Raw genomic sequence first — 24,626 nt, 5'->3', positions numbered from 1 at the left:
GGAGCAGCTGCCCCAAATGCCTGCACCCCACAGCAGCACCATCCCTGCTCTGCCTTCCCAGCCACGCGATGCCCTTGGATCAGAGACCTTGCAAAGCGAGGGCTGGGTTGGAAGCCAAGTTTGATTTCAGCCCCAGAAGGCAGGCTGGTGCAGGTGTGCTCCATCAAGCTCAGCTCCCCACTGGTAATTTTTAGCCCTGTGGCTGCTTTCTGCACCATTAACGGAGGTCTCCAAGGTCATCAAGGTCCTGCCAGCTTCGGGAAGATTGCTTTCTGGAGAGAAGAGAGCCACACTGAGCACTGCATTCAGGGACTGCGATACATGTTCAGCCCTAACTCACCATCAGAGCCCACACGGGAGCTGCTGGTGTCCTGGAAGAGGCCACGGCTAAGTGGTGGGTGATGGAAGCACTGAGCTGCAGCCTCCTGCTCAGGGACAGATAGGCAACCCAAGGCAAAAGTCCATCCAGGAGATGCAGGAGGACACCAGGTTACCTCCAGCACAGGTCCAAAGCCATTCAAGGGATGATGCAGGACACGAGGTTACCTCCAACACAGCTCCAAGCTCCATCCAGGAGCAGGACAGAACACCCTGCTACCTGCAGCCCAGCTCAAGATGAAATGAAAGTCCTGAGCTGAGCTTAACTGGAGCTGCTGAGCCATGGGTGGGGGAACAGGTGAAGCTTTTCAGGGCAATTAAGACCTGCTGGTGCCCTCAGGGCTCTGCTAACCACCACCACCGTTTTACAAGTTACCTTTAAAATGAGGATGCTTCACCTCCCCTGTTGTGACAACATCTGGAGAGATTTTGCTGCCTTCTGGCTTCTGCATCACGCTTCCTGCTGAAATTAGGAGGCTTAGCAAAATTACTCCCTAGGAAAAAGAGAAAAGGAAAAAAAAAAAAAAAAAGGAAAAGAGCAGAGAAAGAGGAGATTCCCTTTCAATTCACAGAGCCCCTCTAAGGGCAGCTCAGAAAGCAGCACCCCAGGCCTGCGGGGGCTGTGCTGGGGATGCCTGTGCACAAGGCTCCTAGAGAGCAGATTTGCTTTAAAATCACACAAATCAAAAGCAAGAACCACGCTGGGTTCCCTTCACCAGCCTGGAGACCCTTTGGGCAGAGCAGAAACCTATTTTCCTTTTTTTTTATGCTCATTATCCACACCCACCAAGCTGGGGGAAGGTGACTGGTGGGGGGGACCCCACGTCCCCAGCGGCTGGTGGGGGCCCAGCCAAGCCGGGTCTATTCTTAGCTGGTAGGTGGCCGGGCAGGAGCAGGCAGGGCGCACGGGGCCGCGTTCCTCGCATTCCCCTTCCCCGGGGACAAGGAGCGCCTGGAAAAATGCAGCCGCAGCTTGGCAGCACCCGGCACCCAGGGGCCAGAAGCAGGGGCCAACCCCGGGCAGGGGTCATCGGTGGGGGGGATGTGGCACGGGGGGCATCCTGTGGGTGTGGTGGGCTAAGGTAGGGTCACCAGACCCCAAATCCTTGCCTGCACACCCACCCTCCTAATGCCCCCTCCATCAGCCATCGAGCAGGGACATGCTTCGCCCAGGGTGGCCCCTGAGGGTGTTCCCCCTAATTCTGGGATGCTGCTTTCTGTCCCCTTCCCTCCTGGGGAGCGGCAGTGCCACCATGGGCTCAGGGCAGCGATGGCATGGGCAGGTGAGCCCCAGGCACGCAGGATCCCAGGGAGGACAGGGAGGCAGCCAGAGATGCAGGAAAGCATCGGGCACCCACACGGGTACCCCACACCTGGAGGCACCTCCGTGGGGCTGAGCGGTGCTGACCCCAGCCCCACGGAGCCCCCAGCCTGCATGGGCAGCACCCCCCCTCCTGATTCCTTGGGGTGTCCCAGCAGGACCCCAAGGCAGGCTCAGCACCAGCCCAACGAGGCACCAACTGCCCCCCGTCCCTGTGCCCACCATCTCAGCGCACGCGGGACAAAGGGGACGGTCCCCAACCCTCCTGCTTGAGCCAACATTTTCCCCACCAAGCAGGGAGGGAATTGCTGCCAGCTGGAAGCGATTCGGCCCTGAGCGATGGTGGAGCACCTCGCCAAGCCCCCAGTGCTTGGCTCTCCTCTCCCCAAGCCAAGGAGGGTTTTCAACCAAGCAGCCGCACTGCAGCCGCCACCAGCAGTCTCGTGGCAGCCGCGACATGCGGCCGCATCCTGCCCTTCCCCTGCTGTCCCTGCAGCATCGCTCTGAGCTAGTGCAGCCACCCCCTTGCCCCATCCATCCTCCCACTCTCCTCATCCATCCTCCCGCTCTCCCCATCCATCCTCCTAACCCCAAGGATGGTGAGGGAGTCACGAGCCTGCCCCATGCCTCAGTTTCTCCTTCTGTGCAACAAGGACATGTGGGATGGTGGTGAACCAAGCATGCCACATCCTGGAGCTGAGCTCCCATGTCTTCTCATCCCTCTGCTGAATGGGATTTGGCCCCTCTTGGGAAATAACACCCTAAGACTTGGTTTAGTGTCACTGAGACCTTCCCAGGTTTCCAGCCTCCCTTTGGGCCTCCCCCAGAATGGCACTGAGGAGAGCGCAGGGTTAATTTTGGCTGCACATCTGACTGGTTTTGTGATTTATTTTTTGTATTTAGCTAACAAACAGTGTCACTGGGAAAGCTTGGGAAAAAAAAAAGTCCAGATTTGGAGGGGTGGGGTGGAGGAGGTCGAGGATGACCCAAAATCCACCCATGCCCCTTCCCCAGCTGTCCCCGGGGGCCACGACTCCAGCTCCGTCTCCTCCCTCTGGAGCTTCTTCCAAAAACCAAGGGCACGAGGGGTGCCAGGCAGGGGGGACCCCTGTGCCCATTTGGGGACAGCCCCAGTGGCCGCCAGCAGCTTTGGGGACTGCGGAAGTCCCGTATCTCTGTCCTCAGCCTCGCTCTCCCGCTGTGCCTGCAGCCCAGCTCTAATTACCGAAAGGTGGAGAAACGCTGGCTCGCGGCTGGCAAACATTTCTCCCGGCAGGCATCAGCCACAGCCGCCGCATTGGGATTCGGGTGGGTGCCGAGCCCCTCGTCCTCATCCAGCCACCCCAAATCCGCAGCCCCTTCCGTGGCTGTACCCCCCCATCTGACACAGCCGCCCCTGCCCAACAGCCGTGGGTGGGTTATAATTCACTGCACAGCGCAAATATTTTACTTCCTGGCCTTATCCCGCAGAGTCCCCTGGTTCCCCACCTGCCTGGCAAAAACCAAACATGCCCCGGTTGAACCTGAGCTCTGCAGGCACAGATGGCTTGTGGCGAATTGATGGGGAGGGACCAGGAGGGGAGGGCACCCTTGGTAGCACCCAGCACGTTTTTTCCCTGGAAATCAGGTGCTTTCCCATTGATTGCCTGGGGTGTGGGAAGGAAAGAACGAAGGGGAAAGGAGCAAAACCTCCAAAACGCTCTCTGAGGAGGAGGAAAGAACTGAGCGAGGGAGGAGGAGGAGGAGGGGAGCAGGGCAGGGAGGGGATTACTGCTCGTTGAATTAGAGGGAGCCCTTCAGCTGCCTTGAACAGCAGGAGAATTTGCCCGGAGACCCCAATTCTTCCTATTTGGGATAGGCTGTAAGCACGGGATTAACTGCAAGCATATGCTTAAGTCCCAGAGAAGCCCAGGGAACTGAAAGGAGTCTGGGCACAAGGCACTCCTGAGGAGAGCACGGACCCAGCCTCACAGATCAGCCAGCTCTTCTGGGATGCTCTGGGGGCACTGGGAGAGCCATGGGGGCACTGAGAGAGCTGTAGGGGCACTGGGAAAGCTATGGGGGCACTGGATGAGCTGTAGGGGGAATGGGAGAGCCATGGGGGCACTGGGAGAGCTATGGGGGCACTGGGAGAGCCATAGGGGGACTGGGAGAGCCAAAAGGGGATTGGGGGAGCCGTGGGGGCAGTGGGAGAGCCACAGGGGGACTGTGACAGTTGTGGGGGCAGTGTGGGAGCCACGGGGGGATTGGAAGAGCTATGGGGGCACAGGGAGGCCGTAGGGAGATTGGGAGAGCCATGGGGGCAGTGGGAGAGCCATGGGGGGATTGAGAGAGCCATGGGGGCACTGGGAGAGCTATGGGAGCACTGGGAGAGCTATGGGAGCACTGGGAGGCCCCTGGAGCTCAGTCCAGAGAAAGGGGGACTGAAGCTGTCCCACTGCCATGGCCGGAGGGGGACAAGACTTCCCAGGCTCGTCCCACAGACCCCAGCGTGGCAGAGGGGCTGGAGGGGCTGTTCCTGTGCCCTGCCCCATGCCCAGAGCCACCCCCGGTGACCCCACACTCCCCTATGGGGACCTGATCAGCTCCGGGGAGGGCTGTGAGCCGTCACGCGCCCACACCACTGGGCACATCCGGAGCCACGTGCCGTGCCCATGAACAGCCCGGGCTGATTTATGGGATGAGAGGAGGGCTGGAGGCCAACCTTAAATCCTGACTGCCCGGTGATTAATAATCATAATTATCATCGTATTAGCCATAATAATAATAGTTTTCTTTTCCCCGCGGAGCTGGACATCCAGGAATCTCAGAGCGGTTTCATAAGGCGGAGTGACCGACGTCCCTATTTTCTGGCGAGGAAATTGCGGCACAGAGCTGTCTCCCTCGAGTCACCCAGTATATCAACAAGAAAACAGAGAAGGCAGGAGCCTGGACTCTGTGTCCCTCTCCCTCCCCCATGCTATTAAGCTGCATCTGTGTAATATAGAGCAAAATATCCTCCACGACTCGCAGTAAATCACGGCAGAGGCAGTGTGCGGAGTGGATGGGGGGGAAGATAATGGGTTTTTCACCCTCTTCAACAATAGAATAAGTTTTTCTCTGCTGGGGGAAGACTGACTTCTCTGACAGGTGGAGATAAAAGCAGCGGCAGGGCTCTGAAATGGGCTCTGCGAGCACCTGCCGTTGCCCACCCACTCTTGGTGCTGGCCCTGGGGGCAGGAGGCAGCTCCGGTGGGTGCCGCCGCGGTTCGGGTGCCCCCCGGGCAGGGCCTGGTCCCCGTAAGTATTCCTGAGGTGCAGCGGAATATTAATTGAAAATCCCAGCAAAACACTCCTGCTGATGCTAATGGCCCATAATCCTCTTAGTCCAATTTCATGCCTGAAAAATTGTGCGTGGCAAACTAACAACGGAGAGCCCCTCGCTGCCCTGAGCGGTGGGCCTGGGGGAAGGAGGGCTGGGAGAAAAGGGAGAAGGACCCCTTGGAGGTACGGAGAGGTGGCAGGATTGGTGCTGAGCCTGGGGCTCTGTCCGAGCATCTCCTCTGCCAGGGCAGCCTGGGCCCCCTGTGCCCTCCTGGTCTCCCCCGAACCCCAAACCCATGAGGCTGGATGACCTGGACCCCAAACATGACCCCAAAGGCCTCTGCCCCCCTTGGACCCTCCACATCCCATGGAGTCCCCGTGTCCCCCGTGTCCCCAGGCCCCAAAGGTGCCCCCCCAGTGCCGAGCGCACCCCCGGAGCCCGGCCCTTCAGCACCTCGCAAGTGGACAGCGCCGGGCGCGGGGCCCCGCCCGCACCGGGACCCCCCCGAACCCCCCCGGACCCCCCCTCCTGGGATCCCCCAGGAACCCCCGACACCTTCCCTGCACCCCCAGCCTTGCCCCCATCCCCCTGCCGCCCTGCACCCCACGTCCCACTGCACCCGCCCCCCCCAGCTCTCCAGCTCCCTCTCCCCTTTTTTTGGGCACCCCAGCACCCCCCCCCCGCACCCCCCACTTCTCGCCCCCCCCGGCTCTGCCCCCGCACCCTTGCAGCCCTACAACTCCTCCTCTGCCCCTGCACCCCCCCCTCCACCCCCTGCATCCCCTCCTCTGCCACCCCAGGCACTCCAGCGCCCACCATCACCAGCCCCACCGCCCCCTGCACCCCATCACCAGCCTCCTGCACCCTCCCCAGCCCCCAGGCCCCCCCAGCACCTCCTCCTCCACCAGTCCCGTGCCTCAGCACCCCCATCACCCGGCACCCACACTCCCACCAACCCCCGTGCCTGCAGCATATCCTATTCCAACACCCCAATCTCCCAGTGCCCCCCCGCCTCAGCACCCAAAGAACCCCACGTCCAGCACCCTCCAGGACCCCCCCGTCCCATCACCCCAAGGACTCCATCTCCACCATTCCTGTCCCAGCACCCCAAGGACCTCACCTCCAGCTCCCCAGCACCCTAAGAACCCCACCTCCAGCACCCTCCAGCACCCCCCTGCCCCAGCACCCTGAGGATCCCACACCCAGCACCCTGCAGCCCTCCAAAGACCCCACCTCCAGCATCCCCATCACCCCCATCACTTCCAGCACCCCACATCCAGCACCCCAAGGACCTCACATCCAACACCCTCCAGCGCCCCAAAGACCCCACCTCCACCCCCTCCAGCACCCCAAGGACCCTTCTCCAGCACCCCAGCACCCCAGGAACCCTCCTCCAGCACGCCAGCACCCCAAGGACCCCACCTCCAGCACCCCAGCACCCACCTGCTCCCCCCACCCCAGCACTCCATCCCGGAGCCCACCGGGGCTGCAGGGCTGCTGCCGGCAAGTGCTGTGCCGGGGGTACCGGGGGGCACCGGGGGACACCGGGGGGGACCAGGGGGGGCCGGGGGGGGCAGCTCCCCATCTTCCCTCTGGTGCTGTCGACAGCCACCCGGGAACCTCCCGGCGGGCCGGGACAGCGGTGACTAAGCACTTTGGGGATTTCTACTCTTAGAATTTTATTCTCTTCTTTTCTCCCCCTTTCAAGCGGAGCCTCCCCCCTTCCTCCACACACCCCCCCTCCACCTCCCACCCTCCTCCTCCTCCTCCTCCCCTCCATCCTCATCCTCCCCGGCCGCCCCCGCCCGGGGCCGGGCGCGGCAGGGCGGGCGGTGGGGTTCCCCCTTCCGGCCGCCGGGAGCACGGGAGCCCCGGGCCGGCTCGGCTCCAGAGCTCGGCCAGCCCTGGGGTGAGGCGGAGCGGGGCCGTGCCGTGCCGAGCCGGGCCGTGCTGAGCCGAGCCGAGCCGCTCCGGGCCGGGCCGAGCTCCCCGCCGCCCCCGTGGGAAGTTGCGCTGCGCCCAGGGCGCACCGGGCGGCGGGGAGATGCCGGTGCGCAGGGGCCATGTGGCCCCCCAAAACACCTACCTGGACACCATCATCCGCAAATTTGAAGGGCAAAGTGAGTACCGTACCCCCCCACCCCCGCCCCGCTCCCTGCTCCCGGTCCCCGCTCCCGGTCCCGGTGTCGTTCCCCCCCCCCCCCCCCCGCGGCCCCCAAACTTCGGGGCGCGGCGAGGAGCAGAGGGGGAACCGGAGGGAGGCCACCGGCAGGGTGTCCCCGGGGAAATAAAGGCTCCTCCGTGACCCCCCCCAGGGAGGGGAGAGGCGGAGGGGTGGGTGACAGCCAGGCACTGTCCCCGCGGGTATTTATAGACAGGGCGACACAAGGGGACGAGCGGTGCCGGGGGAGGGGGACACCGGGGACCCCCGCGCCCCTCCGGCCTGGGAGGGGGTCCCCGGGGTGGCGGGGAGGGAGCCCGGCCGGCAGCCGGGTGTCCGGCGGCACAGGCGGGCTCGCTGCTTGTTTGCCTTCAACTCCGCGCTGCTCCGAGGCAGCCGTCCCTGGTGAAACGTTGCCATTTGCTGTTGCTCGGAGTAATCCCTTTATATGATTTTTTTTTTTTGGCTGCTTTTTGTGTCAAATATAGCAAAGAGTTCGGGCGCCTCGGGGAGCTCGGGGGTTTGCACGCCATCGGTCAGGGGCCACGGGGGGAGGCAGCAGGGGGCTGCGCTCACCCTGTCCAGGCACCCCGATGGGACTGGTTTGTCCCTATGGGGCTGGGGACAAGGGGAGGGGAGCGGGGTTACCCCCCCTTTTGTATTTGGGTCTCTACCGTGGGGTGCTGGGGCCGTGCACCCCCCAGCGCCACATCTCCCTGAGCTTTGTCCCTGGTATCCGAGTTTTCCAGCTGGGCGACCGTCCCTGTGGGATCTGCCGTGGCAGTGAGTGACGTGACCCCGGGGACGGGAAGTGAGAAAAAACTGTCCCTGGTTCCTATCAGCCCCCGCTGGGACGCGGCGGCTGGAGGGCAGCGGGGGCAGGCGGCGAGGCGTGCCAGCAGGGAGGCAGCCAGGCCCCCTTGGCCCCGCGGACTCCCTGCCTGCGTGCTGCCAGCAGGGCCAGGCACACACCAAAATATTCCCCCCTCACTCCCCTGGGGCAGCTCCGTGTGTAACAGGTGTTGGGAGAGACTAAAACGAGCCCCCCCGGGCCACTTCGCCCTCCTTTGTTTGTGGGTGCCGCCACCCTGCCCTGCAGCCCCCGTGGGTGCCGCAGCACCCGGAGCTGGAGAGCCCAGGGCACCCTCCCTGCCAAGCACAAGGGCAAGGGCAAACCTGCAGGTGAGGGCAGGGCAGAAAGCAAATTTGGGGCAAAAACACCCGCAAGGAGACCTGGCTCCCCAGCTCGTCCCCACGCTGGCCTTGGGCATATCCCTGTGCTTGGTGTGGCGCGCTGCCAGCACCATCAATTCTGTCCTGCGCCAGCACGGCCCCGATTCGGCCCACGGGGCTGGCACTGCATGGGGAGATGTTTATCGCAGGTGGTGCGCAGGGTTTGGGGGGATCCCTTCCCTGTGCTGCCAGAGCGATTGGGACAGAGCGGGATGGGGCAGGGGAGGCAACTTGGGAACGCTTGGATGTGGGTTTTGTGCTCTTTGCGGTGAAAACCCCACGCCAGCGTGTGTCCGTCCTACGTGGGAAAGGAGCCGAGGGTGGGAGCCCCCCATGAGGGGCCACCAAGGGCTGACGCAGGAGACCACGATGCCGGCATCCCCGCTCCCCCAGGGACTCCGGAGGTGACATTAAGGGGAGCCCGATGTGCCAGGGGGGCCCCCACCCCGCCAGGTCCTGGTGCTGCAGCCGTGCCGAGGTTTCTCCGCGTTGGAGTGAAGCCGGCACTCGGCTCGGGAGAGCAGCGGGGCTCTGGAGCACGCGCACACTGCAGATGCCATTCCTGGGTAATCCGGGAGATTATTTGGGGTCTGGGCTGGGAAGCAGCCTCCAAAGGGACCCTCTGCTCTGACCTGCCTCCAGCTCCAGCCCGGGAGGATGCCAAAGGCTGGGGGAGTGCTGCAGGGGGTGGACGCAGCCTTTTCCGTCAGTGCACATAGACCCCGCTGCCACATCCTAACAAAACCTCTCCTGGTGCCCAGCACCCCCCGATCTTGAAGAAAAGCAAAAAAAAAAAAAAGAAAAAAAAAAGAAAAACTTGAGGCTGGGTTTCCCCTAGGAAAAGGGGCGAAGGGGCTTCTTCCAGGCTGGACACCCCAGGCTCGGCAGCGCTGCAAGTCACCACGGCATGACACCAGCTTGGCTGCAGCCCAGCGATGCGGACATGCCGCTCCCTGCCTCAGTTTCCTCTTTCCTCCACCTGAGCCCCAGCCTTCTCGAGCACGTGGGCCACGCAGCGCAGCGGGGTCTGCGTTTCAGCTCCAGCCTGGAGGCACAATTATCCCATAAAACATTCGGAGGATCATTAGTGCGGCAGGTTTCAGCCTGGCTTCCCGCAGAAGCCGAGCTCACGCCTCCTCTTACCTCTTGCCTGACTTGAGTCAAATCTGAGCAAGGGTGGGAAGTGTCTGAGATATCTCGGGTCCCCGGTGAGCTCCTGGGCTGAGATAGGCTCTGCAGCTCTTCCCCATGCCTGCTGGGGACAAATTTCCCATGTTTCAGACAGCAGCGAGTCCTCATGCGTGAGCAGGGAGAGGTGGCTCAGGGCTGTGCAGTGGCATTTTAGCAGGGACCCTTGTTTGGGGGTCCCCACGGCCACCAATTTGCAGGAAATTAGGGGGATTTTCTCTCTCTGAAGAGCAGGGCAGCACCCAGAGTGGTGTGGGCTGGTGCCAGCGATCGTCCTAAGCACCTCTCACTGGTGTCACTGGGGAGCCCGTCCCTGCACAAGCCCCGGGGTGCCCCACAGCGGGTGGCACCAAAAAGCCCCAGCACCCCCCATCCAGCCGGGCCCCCTGCGTGTCCCCACGTCCCCCTAAGCCCCGTGCTCTGCTGTGTCCCTGCAGACCGCAAGTTCCTCATCGCCAACGCCCAGATGGAGAACTGCGCCATCATCTACTGCAACGACGGCTTCTGCGAGATGTTTGGCTACTCGCGCGTGGAGGTGATGCAGCGGCCCTGCACCTGCGACTTCCTCACCGGCCCCGACACCACCAAGAGCTCCATCGCGCAGCTCACGCAGGCGCTGCTCGGCTCCGAGGAGTGCAAGCTGGAGATCCTCTACTACCGCAAAGACAGTAAGAGATGCTTTCGGCACGCGCGGGGCGAACCGGTGTCCTTAGGTGGGGACTGTGGTTGTGGTGGTGTCACCCGTCTGGGCTTGAGATGAACCACAGCACGGGGTGGGGTGGGAGGGACCCTAAAGTTCGTCCCATTCCACCCCCTGCCATGGGCAGGGACCCTTCCCACCAACCTTTTGGTTGCCCAAGGCCCCATCCAACCTGGCCTTGGGCACCTCCAGGGATGGGGCACCCGCAGCTTCTCTTCTTCTTTCAGCTCTTTGAAGCTGGGGCTGGGTGGCAGAGGGAGTCTGATGGCACCAGGGCTTTGGGATTGGACCCAGGACTAGGGTTTTGCCACAGGATATGGGAGTGGGGTGACCCCATGGTGGGTCCTTGCTGGATAGACCCAGCTTGGCCATAATTTGGGCTCTGGTGGTGGTGGCACCTCAAGCAACAGAAAGGAGCTGCTGGATTATTTGGGAATGGGGTTTGCAAGCCCTCAGTGACGGCTCAGAGCCATGGGACCACTCGCAGCATCCCTATGGCTTGAATGAGGATCCCACGGGGTGCCCACGGAGGAGATGGGGTGGGACTGCGGCTGCGTGTCAGGGTGAGCCTGCCACCCATCTCATCCCAAAGCCGGCTGCGGGCACTGGTACGGCGTCGGAGCCGCCCCTCCAGCCAGCAGGATGTGGCTGCGTGCGCACAGATGGAATTACACTAAGATGAAAATGAAGCTTTGATGGAAAATACTAGTGATTAGTTCTAATACTGCAGGAAGTTAAATAAATATTTAGTGCTTGATGCTGCCAAGCAGCGTTGGCCGGGACTGGCAGAAGCAGGGGGAATTCAGAAGATCAGGCGCTCGCTAGAGGTAGAAAACATTAAGTATTTCCTTTTTTTTTTCAACCTGCGGCGCCTTCCCATCGCTTTAGATTATATTGCTGGGGGCTGGGCTTGAGAAAGGGGCTGCACCTCGCTGTTGTCAGCTCCGAGCGTGCCGGGATGGAGGAGAAACAACCGGGAAGGGAACATGGAGGCAGGAGCCTTGGCTCCCGGCCCGCACCCTATCTCCCAGGCAGGGACCCGGGTGTCCTGGCCTCCCTCCCAGCCCCTATCTCCTGGGCTGGCATCCAGGTGGGGCTGCGCGTCCCCCTCCCGAGCCGCCGTGGGTTGAAGGGGTCTGGCCGGAGCCCAGCGTGGCTGGGAAGGCACGAGGAGGAGCGGGCACACGCCGTCCCCCTGCTCCCTGCAGCGTGTGGCCGTGGCAAGGACAGGGCATGCGGCTCCGCGTCCCCTCCCCAGTACAAGGATGGTGGCACAGGATGAGCAGGGAGAGAAAGCAGCCCCCAGAACCCAGCGCCGAAAAACTGGGGACAGTCCTGGCCCCCGCAGTCATGGGGAGCTGGAGGTGGTGGCTCCCAAAAGGCCGTTTGGGATCTTGGTCCCTGGGGACTGCTCGATCCCACTGGCAGCAGGATCCAGCCCCGTCCTTCCATGCTTGAAGAGCTCCCGACAGCTCGTGGGATGCTCGCCACTCTCCGCAGAGCCCTGCTCTTCCTCCAGGCCACGGAAATGCTCTGAGCTGCTTTCTTCTCCTTTTTTATTAAAAAAAAAAAAAAAGGGTAAAAAAAAAAAAACCACGCACACACACAACAAAGCCTAGAAGAAAGCCCTTCGTGGCTATTTTTAAACCCCAGCCCCACCAGCAATATGCTCTCCAATTGTCTCCCCCCAGCACTCAGCCTGCGATCGCTCAGCCCATTATAAATGGGCCTTATCGGCGAAGAAAAGGCCCTCGCATTACGGGGAGCTGCTGCTTAATTAGACCGCGGAGGCTCCGAACCCGCCCGTCCTCCTTTTCATCACGGCGGCTCCAATCTCCAGGCTCGACCTGCTGTTTATTACTGCGGTACTCCCGGCTCTGCAGCTCGCCTGGTTCTTTCCTGGCTTTTGTGGTTTGCCAGAGCTGATGTTCTCCCCCCCAAAACCTGCCTCCCTGAGCCCCCCAGCAGGGTAAGGGAGGATGAATGGAGGGGACTGGGGCGGGACAGGGTGCCCGGGGCACCCATGGGTGTCAGGGCAGGTGGCTGTGCCCATGTCCAGGCAAGTTCCCATGGGGGTTGTTGCTTTGGGGCCAGCACGTCCCTGGGGACAACATCACACCCATGCTGTCATTAGCGTGCCGCTGATTATAAAAGGAGATGAAATGGAGCCAATAAGCACCGGGGGGGGGGAAAGCAGGACCGGACCATTGTCCCTCCCCACCGCAGCAGCCCCAAATCAGCCTCGGGAAGAGGGCAGAGCCCGGCCGTGGTGCGGGTGGGCTCCAACCCTCCGGCCAAAGCCGGCGGCTCAGCCTGAAGTTCATTTCCTCGCAAGACACTGCCCAGCTGGACCTGCCCGGGGCCGGGATCAACCCCACATCAATGAGGAGCACGTGGGGTCACGGTCCCCACCACGGCCAGCTGGTCCAGAGGGGCTGGGGGTCCCCTAAAGGTGGCCGGTGAGAGCCCGCAGGGCCCCCCGAGCGGGGCCGGTGGCCGCAGGTGCTGGGCACAGTGGCGCTGGCACAGGCGGCGCGGCAGCAGCTGGCACCGAGCGCCTGGCTCTTAATCTGCGTGGATGCGATGGTTATGAATCTGAAAGGGGAGACGTGGGGACGAGACAGCTGGAGGGACAGCCACCTGCTGGCAGCCCCTCCGTCCCCGTCCCTGTGTCCCCCCCAGCGACAGTGTCCAGAGCCCGGGGTTTGTCCCCTCGAGCACAGACCGTTCATGCCAGTCCCCCGAGGGTTAGGGGCAGGGATGAGCCCGGCAGATGCCTCGTGCCATGCCGTGGCTGGGATTTCCTCGGGGACTCAGGAGGTAGCAGAGCCGTCGGGGACCCAGTGTCACCACGGATGTCCCCCGCAGCTCCCCGTGGGGCTGGTGGCTACGGGGTGTCACCGCAGGCAGCGTGTCTCCTCCTTCCCCATATGGGGCACGTTTGCAGCACAGCCATGGGCTTCTCTCCATCAGCTGCTGCCAGAAGCCCACGCGAAGGCAGACAGGGACGGATCTGGCCACGTTTACTCCGCACAGCCATACAGATGACAACATGCAGCGTGCTGCCCCTTGGTGTGGAGCAGGCAGGACCCAGGGGACCTCCCGGGTGGCAGGGGACAGCAGGGAGGCACGGCAGGCTGACAAAGCCCAACCCCAGCTCGATCCGTTCGCTTTTACAAAAACTTGTGGTTTTTGCGCCGAGCCAGGGCAGCTCACCCCGTGTTTCTTTAAGGGTCGGGCTTGGCAGAGCTGAGCCCTGACCTCGGGAAGGGGACAGACACCGCGGCCCGACTCCAGATGGGGACTTATAAACATCCCTGGCTTGCAATGACAAACACTCCGCTCCCGGGGGTCTGGCGCTGCAGGGCCACGTCCGTCCTCCTTGGCACGGCCGTGCTGCGCCTCGAGCTCTGCCCCGGGGACGGCACGGTCAGGGTACAGGGCTGGAAGGGACACATCTCCACCCTCTGCAGCTCCTTGGGTGCTGTGCGCCTGGACCAGGCATCCCATGAATGGAGAGACAGGCCCAGAGCATCCCCAGCACCCCGGGGGTGCTTCCCATGGAGGGTTTTCCTGAAATCCCTGCCCCGGCACTGATTCTCACCCTAATCCCCCCACCCTCACCGGCTGCTGTGTCCCCGGTGGGAGGTGGCACCGTGTGGCACCAGGACAGAGCCCTCCGGGTGCCCGCACAGCCCCGGGAGATGTCAGTGCTGCAGCTTTGGCCACACAGCCCCGTGCTAAGCTGGGCTAATTCCTGCGGCCAGCGGGGATTTAGCGAGGGAAGGGCCACCGGAGCATCCTGCCACCCGCATCCCGAAATGCCCCACCAGGCTGGGTGGCATCCTCATGGCCACCTCGTGCTGGAGGCTCCCCGGTGTCCTCAGCTGCTCCGTGCTCCTACTCCTTCCCCTCCTGTCGTCCCCAACCCATGAGCAGAAATCCCCGGTGCGGGGCTGCCTCTATCCCACCTCCCTTAGTAAGGTCGTTTTGGTTGTAGGGGCTTGCCCCAAGCAGTATTTTTGCTGGTCCCATGTTGCAGCCAGTTTCAATAGGATAGGAGCAGGCATCCCTCAGCACCACCCTCGTGGTGCACATGGGGCCACCCCTCCCAGTGCAGGGGGACGTGGTCCCACGGCGCTCCCCAGCCCCCATAGCCACCCCCCAGCAGACAGACCCTATGGGACACCCACTTCCCAAGGGCTCAGCCTCCCAGCATTTTCCATCCTGCCTCAATGGCTTGATTTAGGGTCTCGGAGCAATCTGCACAGCCCTTTGAAGTTTCCACCGGGGCCCTAGCGCTGATTTCTCCCCGGACAGGAGCAAGGCTCAGCCCTGTGCGCGTCTCGGGGGCGCGAGACGGCCCCGTCCCCGCCATGCCCTTCCCACCCTTTTTCCTCCGCTCCGTTATATAATGCCACTATAGATTTAGCCACTCTGCCATGAGACCCTGCAGATTAAATCTGCCGGCCGGGGGAGGGAAGGACTCAGTAAGAGCTCCCAGGGCAGATTAATAGCTTGCTTTTTTAATATTCATAACAATACAGTTTTGTGTCCAGCTCTCGGAAACCCCCGTGTCCCGTTGATTAGTTTAATGCCGATGATACGGGCAAAAGCAGTCACCGCTCGTGGCTGCGGAGGATAAGAGGGCTGGGGAGGGAGGGGCCCCACGATGACATTTTTAATGTTATTAAGTGCTCATTTTCATCAAGGTCAGAAGACGAGATGGGTCAGAAGCACAAAGCCTCTGACCTCTCGGTTTCAGGGAGATGCTGGGTGATGGGAGGATCGAACCCAGCCCGGGGTTTGGGGGAACGAGCTGTTTTCCAGCCCACGCAAACCCATCAAGTCTTGGAGGATGAGTGTGGGACTCTCCAAAGCAGCACCCTCATTGCTAACAGCCAGATCAGTGCGGGGACACCCCCCGGTGCTGGGACACCCCCTGTTTCCTGGGAGAGCCCTCGCTGATGCCCCAGGGACCGCTCGGCTGCCAGGCAGGAGGGAAGATGCCAAAAGCCTGTGCTGGGGAAGGGAAAAGAAATTCCAGCAGAGTCCCCAGGACCACCACTCCCTGCCCCAGCCCACTGGGAGCCACTCGGTCCCGTTCCTGTGCCGTGTCCCCCCTGCCATCCCTTTTTGTGGGCAGCCCCACGGGCGGGGGCGAAGCACAGAGAGGTTGCGAATGCCCCCAGGACTCCTCCAGGAGATCATTTGGCGGCTAGATAAAATTAGACGGATGGAGACAGATTAGCTGAACAGCTGAAGGGAAGAGACGGGCAGATGGATGGGGACAGGCGATCGAGGAACAAGGACGGCAGCGCAGGGCTGGGGGCTCAGCCCACCCACACCGGGCACCGCAGCAGCTCCAGGGTGCCCAAGTACCCCACACCCCGCTGCCCAAAACCCCAAATCTTTGAGGATTTGGCTGCATCTCAAGGGAAGGTGCTGAGCCATCCTCTCCATCCCCAATGCCCTGTCCTCCCATCTAAGGCACAGGTCCAAGCCAGGCACCGAGCTCCCTGCACGCAGGATGGGTCCTGCCCCAGCCGGGGCAATTCCCCGGGGACCAGTGGGGGGTATCGGACCAGTGCCTGGATTTGTGGGATCACACCAGGCGCCAGCTGCCTCCCAGCTCCAACCCGAGCCCCAGCCTTCACCCAGCTGCTCCTCACATCCCCAGTCTTCAGCTGTTTGACATTGGCCTGGGATTAACCCCTTGTGGGCACGCTGGCCCTTCCAGCATCCGGCCCCCACAAGGTGTGCGGCGGCTCAGAGGCTCCCAGCACCGCGGAGGAGCTTAGGAAGGAAAAAAATGAAGCAGTGAAAGGGAAGCGTGCAGCAGGGCAGAGCACGTGAGCCAGGATCAGGCCATCTGGATCGGGATGCCATTGCATGGAAAAGCACAGAGCTGACGGCTGCCACGCTAACCTGCCAGTTTTCTGGTCCTTTCGAAGTTGGTGATGCTTCAAAATAACCTGCAGGAAAATAATAATAACAACAACAACAACAACAACAACAACAACAATAATAATAATAATAATAAAATTTATAGCACAGAGAAGGAGAAAGCATCCCACAGCCAACCCTACCACTCACACGCGTGTGCCAGCAGAGCTGCAGCATCCCAGGGCTGCCACACCATCCTCCGTGCCCGTGCCACCACCTGAGGACACCCGCTCGCCTCTCGGGCCCCGCAGAAATACCTACAAAAGGTGGAAAAAAGGGTTCATTTCTCTCCATCCCCAGTATCACGGCACGCGGGTCGGTGCGGTGTGCCCGTGCGTCCCTTCCAAATGACTTTATCTGCCGAAAATCCCCCCCCCACACCGCCTCCTCCCCACCTCCTGCTTTTAAGTGGATTTCCCCTCTGTGTGGTGAACAACGATGAAATCAAGAAAGGAAAGGAATAATCCTGGCTGCCGGTCCCTTTAAACGGATTTCACCCTATCCATTTCTTTCCCCTTCTTGTGCATGTGTGTGTGCGCGCCACTGACGTCAGGGCAGATTTGGAAGTTGCCCGATGCCGGCCATCTGCTCCTGATTACGGGAGGCCCTGAGCTCTTTAAAATTACACGCAGAAAGGCCGACGGGCCCCGAGCGTGGCCGCGCATCCCCGCGCTGCCGGCCCCGCTAATCCCCCGCTCGCAGGGCGCCGGCCCCTTTAATCACTGTGTCCAGGGACGGAGGGAAGATTTGGGTGGTTTTGCAGGGGCTGATGCTTGTTGAAATGGCCAAAATTGCCCCAAAGTGTTGAGGGGGTTATCCTGTCACCCAGCAGGTACCTCTGCAGCAGTACCCCGCTGCCCTGTTGCTTCTAGGGGACCTGGGGGGATTTTCGGGGGGATTTCACCAGCAGGGATGTGGTCGGTGCCAAAGCAACAGGAGGCAGCTCAAGGAAGGGCTCCGCATTGATTGTACCCTTGGGAATGGCTTTTTTAGGCTTATTGTGGGAATGAAGGGTGGTGGGAAGCCCTCTGCGTCCTCCCTTTGGGGAAAGGGCTGCAGGGAATTTGGGGATCCCCTGCTGCAGGCTGGCACCTGCCTGCGGCTCAAGCAGGACCGTGGGGTCAAGTCGTGCATCCAGCGGGCAAATCTGCATGGCCCCGTGCCCTGGTACCACACTGGGGGTTGTCCCCGCAGCCCCCCTGCTCCCAGGTCACTGCACCCATCCCTATGTCCCCCCCAGTGCCTCAGTTTCCCCGAGGTGCTGCCCCCACCCACGGCCTGCACCCGGGACGGGAGAAGGCCGAAACTAGCCCCCCCCCAAACTGGTTGGCGATTGCAGGACAATTAGCGGCGGTTTGATTACAAGCAGCACACTTAATGAGGTTGAACTGCTACCTGGAAACTTTCGGAGTTCTTAATTACCCACACCGTAATTGCTAGTCTAAAGTACATTAATATAAATGACTGTCTGGGACAAAAAAATAAAATATAAAGGCAAGATGCGGTCTGCGGGAGCTGGGATGTGGCAGGGCGACGGAGCTTTCCAGGGCCTTCCAAATTCCCCACTGCTCACCCTTGGGAATTGCATCCCTTAAAAAATACGGTTCTGCCAAAATCGTTTTATGGCACGGGGGGGCCGGGGAAGAGCCCCCCGCATCCCCCCCCTGACTTCTCCCTCTCTCCGCGCAGCCTCCTGTTTCCGGTGCCTGGTGGACGTGGTGCCGGTGAAGAACGAGGACGGCGTCGTCATCATGTTCATCCTCAACTTCGAGGACCTGGCGCAGCTCATCGCCAAGAGCGCCAGCCGGAGCCTGCACCAGCGGCTGTCGCAGAGCTGGCGCGCAGGTGGGTGGCGCTGGGGACACCGGGGACATCGGGGGGGAGGCAGGGCTGCGTCCTCCGGGGGCTGCGTTTCTGCAAAGCCGCAGCTCTGCCGGGTCGGGGAATTGAGGCACTTGAAAAGAAAACGAGTGAAAAAAGGGCTTTTTTTGCCCTTCGCGTGCACGCCCAGGCACACCGTGTGCCGCGCACCTCCTGATTCACCTGGGGACCTCAGGACAGGGTGGGGACGGACCCCGGGCACAGGAGGGTGCAAATTTAAGGAGACGGCATCTCGCCACGAGTGGAGCCGTCGAGCCCCTCTGCACACCCCCTTCTTTGCTGCCAGCCTTTTGATAGTTCATGCTGCGAGGGGTTTGTGGCAGCCCCTCGGGTCCCTGCTGCAGGCAGGCAGCACTGCGTTGGCCGGGACAGAGGGCGCTGGCGTGGGACAGGAGCCACGTGTGGATATTTTGGGGCAGCTGGGGGATATTTGGTGTCACCAACAGCAGGGCTGTGCCACGGGGTTGTCACTGCACGAGGGATGCATTGGGATGGCCCCGAACTTGCTCCAGCTTTGGGCTGTTACCCACAGTCCCAGGCTTATCCCAGGGCTTTGCAGGGCTTTTGGGGGCAGTGGAAAATCCAATCGCAATTTTTTGGGGAGCTGGATCAAAGGGAGAGCTATGGCGAGGCCCTGCAGGGGGTGCGGGTACCAAAAGATACCGATGTTGGACCAGACCATGGGAAGCTGGGGTGGAGCTTCCAAATACTCTCCTGCTATAGGGTCCTCTGTGTCAGCCACCTGTATTCTAAGTGGGTAAATAATCTTACGTAGATCTTCCTATAAACACTACCTGGGGTGCGGGGCGCTACAGGGAGGCTTGCGTCAGGACATTTGGGGACCAGGCTAAAGCTGTGGGAGCAGCCCAGGTCTGTCCCCACATGGCACTGGGGGTGGCACAGTAGGACTGGGACCACAGCCAGGGCTGGGGCCGCTCCGGGGACTGACGGGGCCCCTTCACGCTGCCCTTTGTGTAGTGTAACGTGTTTTAAATGCATTCACGCTCGGTGCACGGACACAGCCCGGTGCCACGAAGGGGTTCGCGTGCGCGGCTGCAGGTCCTGGTGGGGATGCTGTGTGTGGTTTCGGGTTTTGTGCATCCTCAGGCCAGGCATACGCACAGGGCTATGCGGTGGATGTATGTAAGTCCTGCTATGTCTGTGAAGTGGCGAGGTTTATATTTCTGGTGCATTGCGACAATAGCAGTTAGCCTCTGTGCATGAACTGCTGAGGACGTCCTAAATACCAGCACCGGTGTTGCCTTGCAGCCCTCCCAGATCTCATATGTACGTCTCGACATATGATGTGTTCCTGTCCTGTTGAACATACTCCGAGGTGTGGGTTTGGCTGCGGAAGGTGCCCAAACAGATCCAGCACCGAGTGATTTCCCTGCGCACCCCGTATTGTGCTGCGCACCCCAAGGAGCCTTGTCGGGAAAGGCTGGGGCCAGCCTGGACCAGCATCTTGTGCGTGGGTTTTATGACTCCGAGCAACTCGGCAGTGTGTTGGGGTTAAGTGAGGGGAGGCAAATTCTGCCAAAACCCACCAGGTCCACAATATGCTGCCTTCTCCCAGAGGACGATGCCTTTCTGGAGCTTATGGTGCATCCCACTTCCCTGTGCCAAGAGGTATTGCTGCTAGTGGAGGGATGAGACACAGGGAAAGTCAGCCAGAGGCTCATCTAACGGTGGATTTAGGCTGCTTTGTTTTTAACGTAGGGTGAAGCCAAGCTGGTCCAAGCCTTGTCCAGCTCCTGGCCCTGCTGCCGGGGTTTGTCTGGGGAAGGTTTTGGTCCTGGTCACGAGTGTGGTCCTGTGGGTCATGGTCTGCTCCGCAAAGCAGCCGCAGAGGAGGACAAGCGATTTTGTGCTGGGCATCACAACCAGGGACATCAGGTCCTCCTGTGGCTGCTGCTGGTCCCTCTCTGCATCCACCCCTTCCCCTCCTCACCTTCTTCTGCTGCTCCTTGCAGCCCCAGCTGCTCTCATCTCAGTCCTGGGCTGCAGCGAGGTGGTGCCCTTGTCCCCAGGGGTAACCCCAACACTTCGTTCCAGCACTGGACAAAATGGCTGGAAGTACTCTTCCTAATTGTTAACTTATAGGATTTTTTTGCACTTTTTTTTTTTCCCTGAGTCCCACCAAGGAGATTTAGAGGCTCAATTTCCTCCAGGTCCAAATCCCCTAAGTGACTTTAAGCAGCTTAGAGACGCTCCGCACCTTTCCCGTCTTGCATCCTCAGTGGCAGGGGTCTCCCGCAGCCCCGCCGTGCTTTCTGCTGGCTCAGGGTCTGCTCTGAGCGCACGGCGCTGCGGGAATAGCGAGCACCGCAGGAGGAAGGCCCACGCATGTCCCCCAAAACCACTCGAAATCCTTCGCAGCCCACTCCCCTGCCACTGCCCCGACCTGCCTCACTGCAGCCATCCCGTGCAGCTAGGTTACATCTGTGTCTCTTGTGTTTTGTCTGTGTTTTTCTTTTTAACAAGGTCAAGGTAGGCGGTTGAAGTTTAGTCTCCCGTCCCTGCGGCGACTCAAAGTCCAGCGGAAATCTCTGCCCACCAGTGAGTTTGATGGAGTAGCCATTGACTATGGAAAGGTAACCGCAGCCTTTGTCTGATACGAGCCCGTGCCTCAGGCCAGGACCCAGCGCTCTTCCTCGCTCTCCCCACCCCGCTCCCCCTCAGTTGCTGTGGCTCGGGCCGTACCCGGTGCTGGGGGGCTCCGGCCCCGGTAGCGTTGCTTCGGTGGCATGGGACCGTGCTGCTCCGCAGGGCCAGCCGTGGCTCACGGGGGGAGCGGGAGATGTGCCGAGCTGGGAGGAAGGTCCAGCTCTGTAGTGCGAGTTGTTTGGGATGGCGGAGGTCAGGGGAGATGTCTCCTCCGTGGAGATACTGGTGGCAGCTGGAGAAGGTGTGGTATGAGCAGGGAGCACAGCTGGCAGGGCTTGCAGGCAAAAACCTCGAAACGGTACATTTCCCCCCATTTTCCTGGCTGGGACCAGCCCAGGCAGCTCTGGCTTCTCAGTCCTCCTGCAAAGACTGTGATGGAGGGTGATGCTCACTGCTGATGTGATGAGATCGGGGAGGTACCGGAGGAACCTCCTTAGAACTTGCTCTTCTCAGTGTCTTCTTGGCTGTCGGAAGTGCTCAAGGTACCTCTGGGCAAAGGCGTGTTGTTTTCTGAAACCCTCCAGCTCGAGGCACAGGGCTGTGGGCAGGAGGCTTTCGCTCTGCTGAGGCATCCCCAGGCACGAGGTCGTTGCTGCGCTGGGTGTATCCAGACAGCCTGGATACAGCTGCTTCCCAAAGTCACAGCTTGGGTAAGGCGGGAGGTGCATGTCTTCTCAGAGGTTGTGCTTGTGGCGAGCTGAAGGCATCCGTAGTGCTGTCAGCTGCTCTGGGTACGTTGGTCCCACACCCACCAGTGCTGCTAAAGGCTCTGGGTGCCCCACGTTGAAGCTGCGTGGTGCACTGCAGCGTTTCGGGGGCACACACGTGGAAGATGCGCACTGAGGACGTCCTGACGATCCACCGCTCTGGTGGAGCCTGGTCCAAGTGGGGAGAGCCTGGCAGGAGCAGGGACAGCCAGCCCCACTGGTCACCACGTCCTGCAACCCACAGTATAGTGAGAAGTGCTGCATCGTGCCTTGGGCACACGCTCAAAGCCCCAGTCTCAGCCATGGACATGACTGCATAGACCCGGAGGATTCTGCCCCAGAAGGTGGTGGCTTTGTGCTCCTCGCTGCAGAAGCCGTTAAAGGCTGGAAACCCCTTAGGTCCCCAGGGAGCAACCTTTAGCAATGGCCAAGGGGCGCTGGAGGAGAGGGAGGACCTCATATGGCTGAATTTGCAAACCCAGCAGCATCTCTGGTGCTTCCTGGTGCAGAGCACATCACTTCCCAGGGACAGCAGCACAGGACCCCGGGCACCCACCCGCCGTGGTGGCCTGATCAAGGGGCAAGGGAAAGGCAGGACTGGTGGTGGGACATGGGGACACCTCAGGAAAGAGCGCTGCAGGGCAGGTGCTCCAGGCAAACCCACCGTTAGGGTCTCCTCTTCTCTTCTTGCTCTGCCTGCTTCCAGCTACGCCTTGCAAACAGCCCCGCGGCCGTGCGAGCCGGCTCCTGGCACCGTCCCGGGGCTGCCACGTCCCCGAGGGCTTGGTCACCCCCACCGCAAAGCACCCTCGGTTCTGGTCCAAGCTGGAGCTGAACGGGGGAACCGCAGCGCTTCCCAGCCCCCTGCCCCTCCTCTTACCTCCCCAGCTCCCTCCTTCCCCCCAGCACGCGAGGACTCCTTCTAATAAAACCCTTTCTCCCGGCTGTCTTAAAGCCTGGTGGTGACTCCCTGATTTTGAGGGACTTGAAGACATCGCCCAAGGAGAACTGTGTGCAGTCAGAGACCGAATCCCTCCTGGAAAAGGAGAGGAGGCCGAGCCTGGAGGCCGACCCCACCTTACAACACTCGTCCCCGAAACAAGAGCCTCCCTCGCTGGGCCCGCGAGGGCCGTACTCTGCGTGGGGTTTCATTCGGTCTCGCCCCAGGGGCAGCTTCCACAGCCTCCGCAGGGTCTCCTCCTTGGACAACTTTGAGGCTGCGAGGTCTGAGTTCCAGAGAAAATTCAGGGAAAGGAGGGCAAACTCAGGTAGGGGAAAAACCCCGGAGTTTTCGGTCCTACTGCGGGAGCGACGGCCCCAGGGGCCACTGGCACGTCTCGGGGGGGGAGGTCTCTTACCTTGCACTGCTTTTTCCTCTGCAAAGCGGAGATAAAGTGGGGTCTTCTCCCTCAAACCCGCTGGTCTCGGCGTGCTTCCCTGCGTAGGCAGGTCCTGCTCTTGGGTAGAGCATCGGTGGCGTCACATGTGGGTCGTGAGACTGCGTGAGGTTGCGTTTGGCTGCCTCGGGTGAGAGGCGTCTCGATGCCGTCCCACCACGCCAGGAGGGAGGGAAGGGGTCAGCAGGCAGTGCGATGCCCCCGTGAGCGATGTCCCCACGTTGAAGGTGGAGGGGACAGCGGCCAGGCCGCCTCTGTAGGATGGGAGGAAACGCGCCTCCACCCTGGTGTTCACGTTCAGACCTCTTGTTCCTGTAGAGACATGACAATAAATAAGATGGAGGTCAGGCAAGGGAAGCTGCAACAACTGGGGATGGGGAGAGATCAGCATGCAGTGTTTGGCTTGAGAAAACAGGGTGGGGGATCGTGGTCCTCAAATAGTCACAAGTTACAGACCTCGGGAGGGGACACAGCACAGAGGGAGGGAAGGGGCTGAGCGGGCAGGAGAAGGGTGGCAGCAGGAGGGCACCTTCACAGGGTCTTCGGCACCTCCTGCCCATGACACCTGTTGGGGTGATGTCAGAATGTAAGGGATAGAAGGGGTAATAAACTGAAAAAATAACCCAGCCCTGCCTGTAGGAGATAGAGGGGGTGGGACACACTGGTTGTGGTGCTTGGGGATGTTCCTGAACCCCCAGGTGTGGGCACGAGCACCTCTGTGGGCACACATTGCCATGAGCCAGACCAAGCTGGTGCCTCTGGGACTTCTTCCCCGGTCCTGCACCAGGGCGAGGCAGGGAGGAAAACCAGGTGGGATCCAACCCCCGCAGCACTGTGACCCCAACCCCGCTACAGCTCTTCTTCGGGAGAATTGAGGGTGGAGGATATGTCTGGGTAGGGACATTGCCCATCTCCTGGCTCACTTTGGTGGCCACGAGCCAAGGCGAGGAACTGAGGAGCTGTGTTGGTCATGCTGGAGTATGCAAGGGTGGAGGAGGCCCACCTTCCCCTTCTGCTTTCATATCAGCTCCTGACATCCCTCCCTGGTGGGTCTCGTTGGGACCGGTCCCTAACCCACCACAATCTTCAGGGGTAGCACAGCACGTTGGGTGCCTCTGTATTTTGGCATCCCATCCGAGCCCCCTGAAGGAGGTTTAATGGTGAGAAGATGGGTGATGTGCCTGAAAAGCAGCCCCCCTCGGGTGTCTTGGGTTGGGCATCCCATGTCAGAAGCCACCCTGAAGAAGCCAAGCCTTTATGGCCTGGTCAGTGCCTTCTGGTGGCACCCTGTGGTGGTCCTGCACCAAGGTTAGAGCTCTGCAAATCAGCTCCTGCTCTCGCCACCCTCCTCAACGCTCCTCTCCATCCTGTTTCAGAGGCTTCCCATGTCAAACCCAACCCCCCGAACTCCACCTCGGACTCGGACCTGATGAAGTACCGGACCATCAGCCAGATCCCCCAGTTCACGCTCAACTTCGTGGAGTTCAACCTGGAGAAGCACCGCTCGGGCTCCACCACCGAGATCGAGATAATCGCGCCCCACAAGGTGATGGAGCGCACGCAGAATGTCACCGAGAAGGTCACGCAGGTACGTGGGCGCTGAGACAGTGGTGGCATGGTGGCACTGCCACCAGGTTGTGGTCACGGCCATTCCTGTGGCTTTGGGAGGAGAGGGCAGCGATACCTGGAGTTTCCACCCTGGGCAATGCCAGCATCTCAGCATTTGATTTTCATCTTTTCTTC

The 24,626-nt window shown here is 61.1% G+C and overlaps 1 protein-coding gene across 1 annotated transcript in view; it reads left to right on the top strand.

Moving 5' to 3' along the window:
• Positions 1-7,047: 7,047 nt before the first annotated feature.
• Positions 7,048-24,626, top strand: part of KCNH6 (potassium voltage-gated channel subfamily H member 6) — a 31,299-nt gene continuing 13,720 nt past the window's right edge. Inside the window, exons 1-4 of the mRNA XM_035568005.1 lie at positions 7,048-7,123; positions 10,023-10,253; positions 17,921-18,076; positions 24,260-24,471. Of these exons, the coding sequence (XP_035423898.1) occupies positions 7,048-7,123; positions 10,023-10,253; positions 17,921-18,076; positions 24,260-24,471 (675 nt within the window). The remainder of the gene's footprint in view (positions 7,124-10,022; positions 10,254-17,920; positions 18,077-24,259; positions 24,472-24,626) is intronic.

The sequence above is a fragment of the Cygnus atratus genome, chromosome 25 (assembly GCF_013377495.2).
Source record: "Cygnus atratus isolate AKBS03 ecotype Queensland, Australia chromosome 25, CAtr_DNAZoo_HiC_assembly, whole genome shotgun sequence".
Classification (NCBI taxonomy): Eukaryota; Metazoa; Chordata; class Aves; order Anseriformes; family Anatidae; genus Cygnus; species Cygnus atratus.
This window is presented reverse-complemented; position numbering and strand designations above follow the sequence as displayed.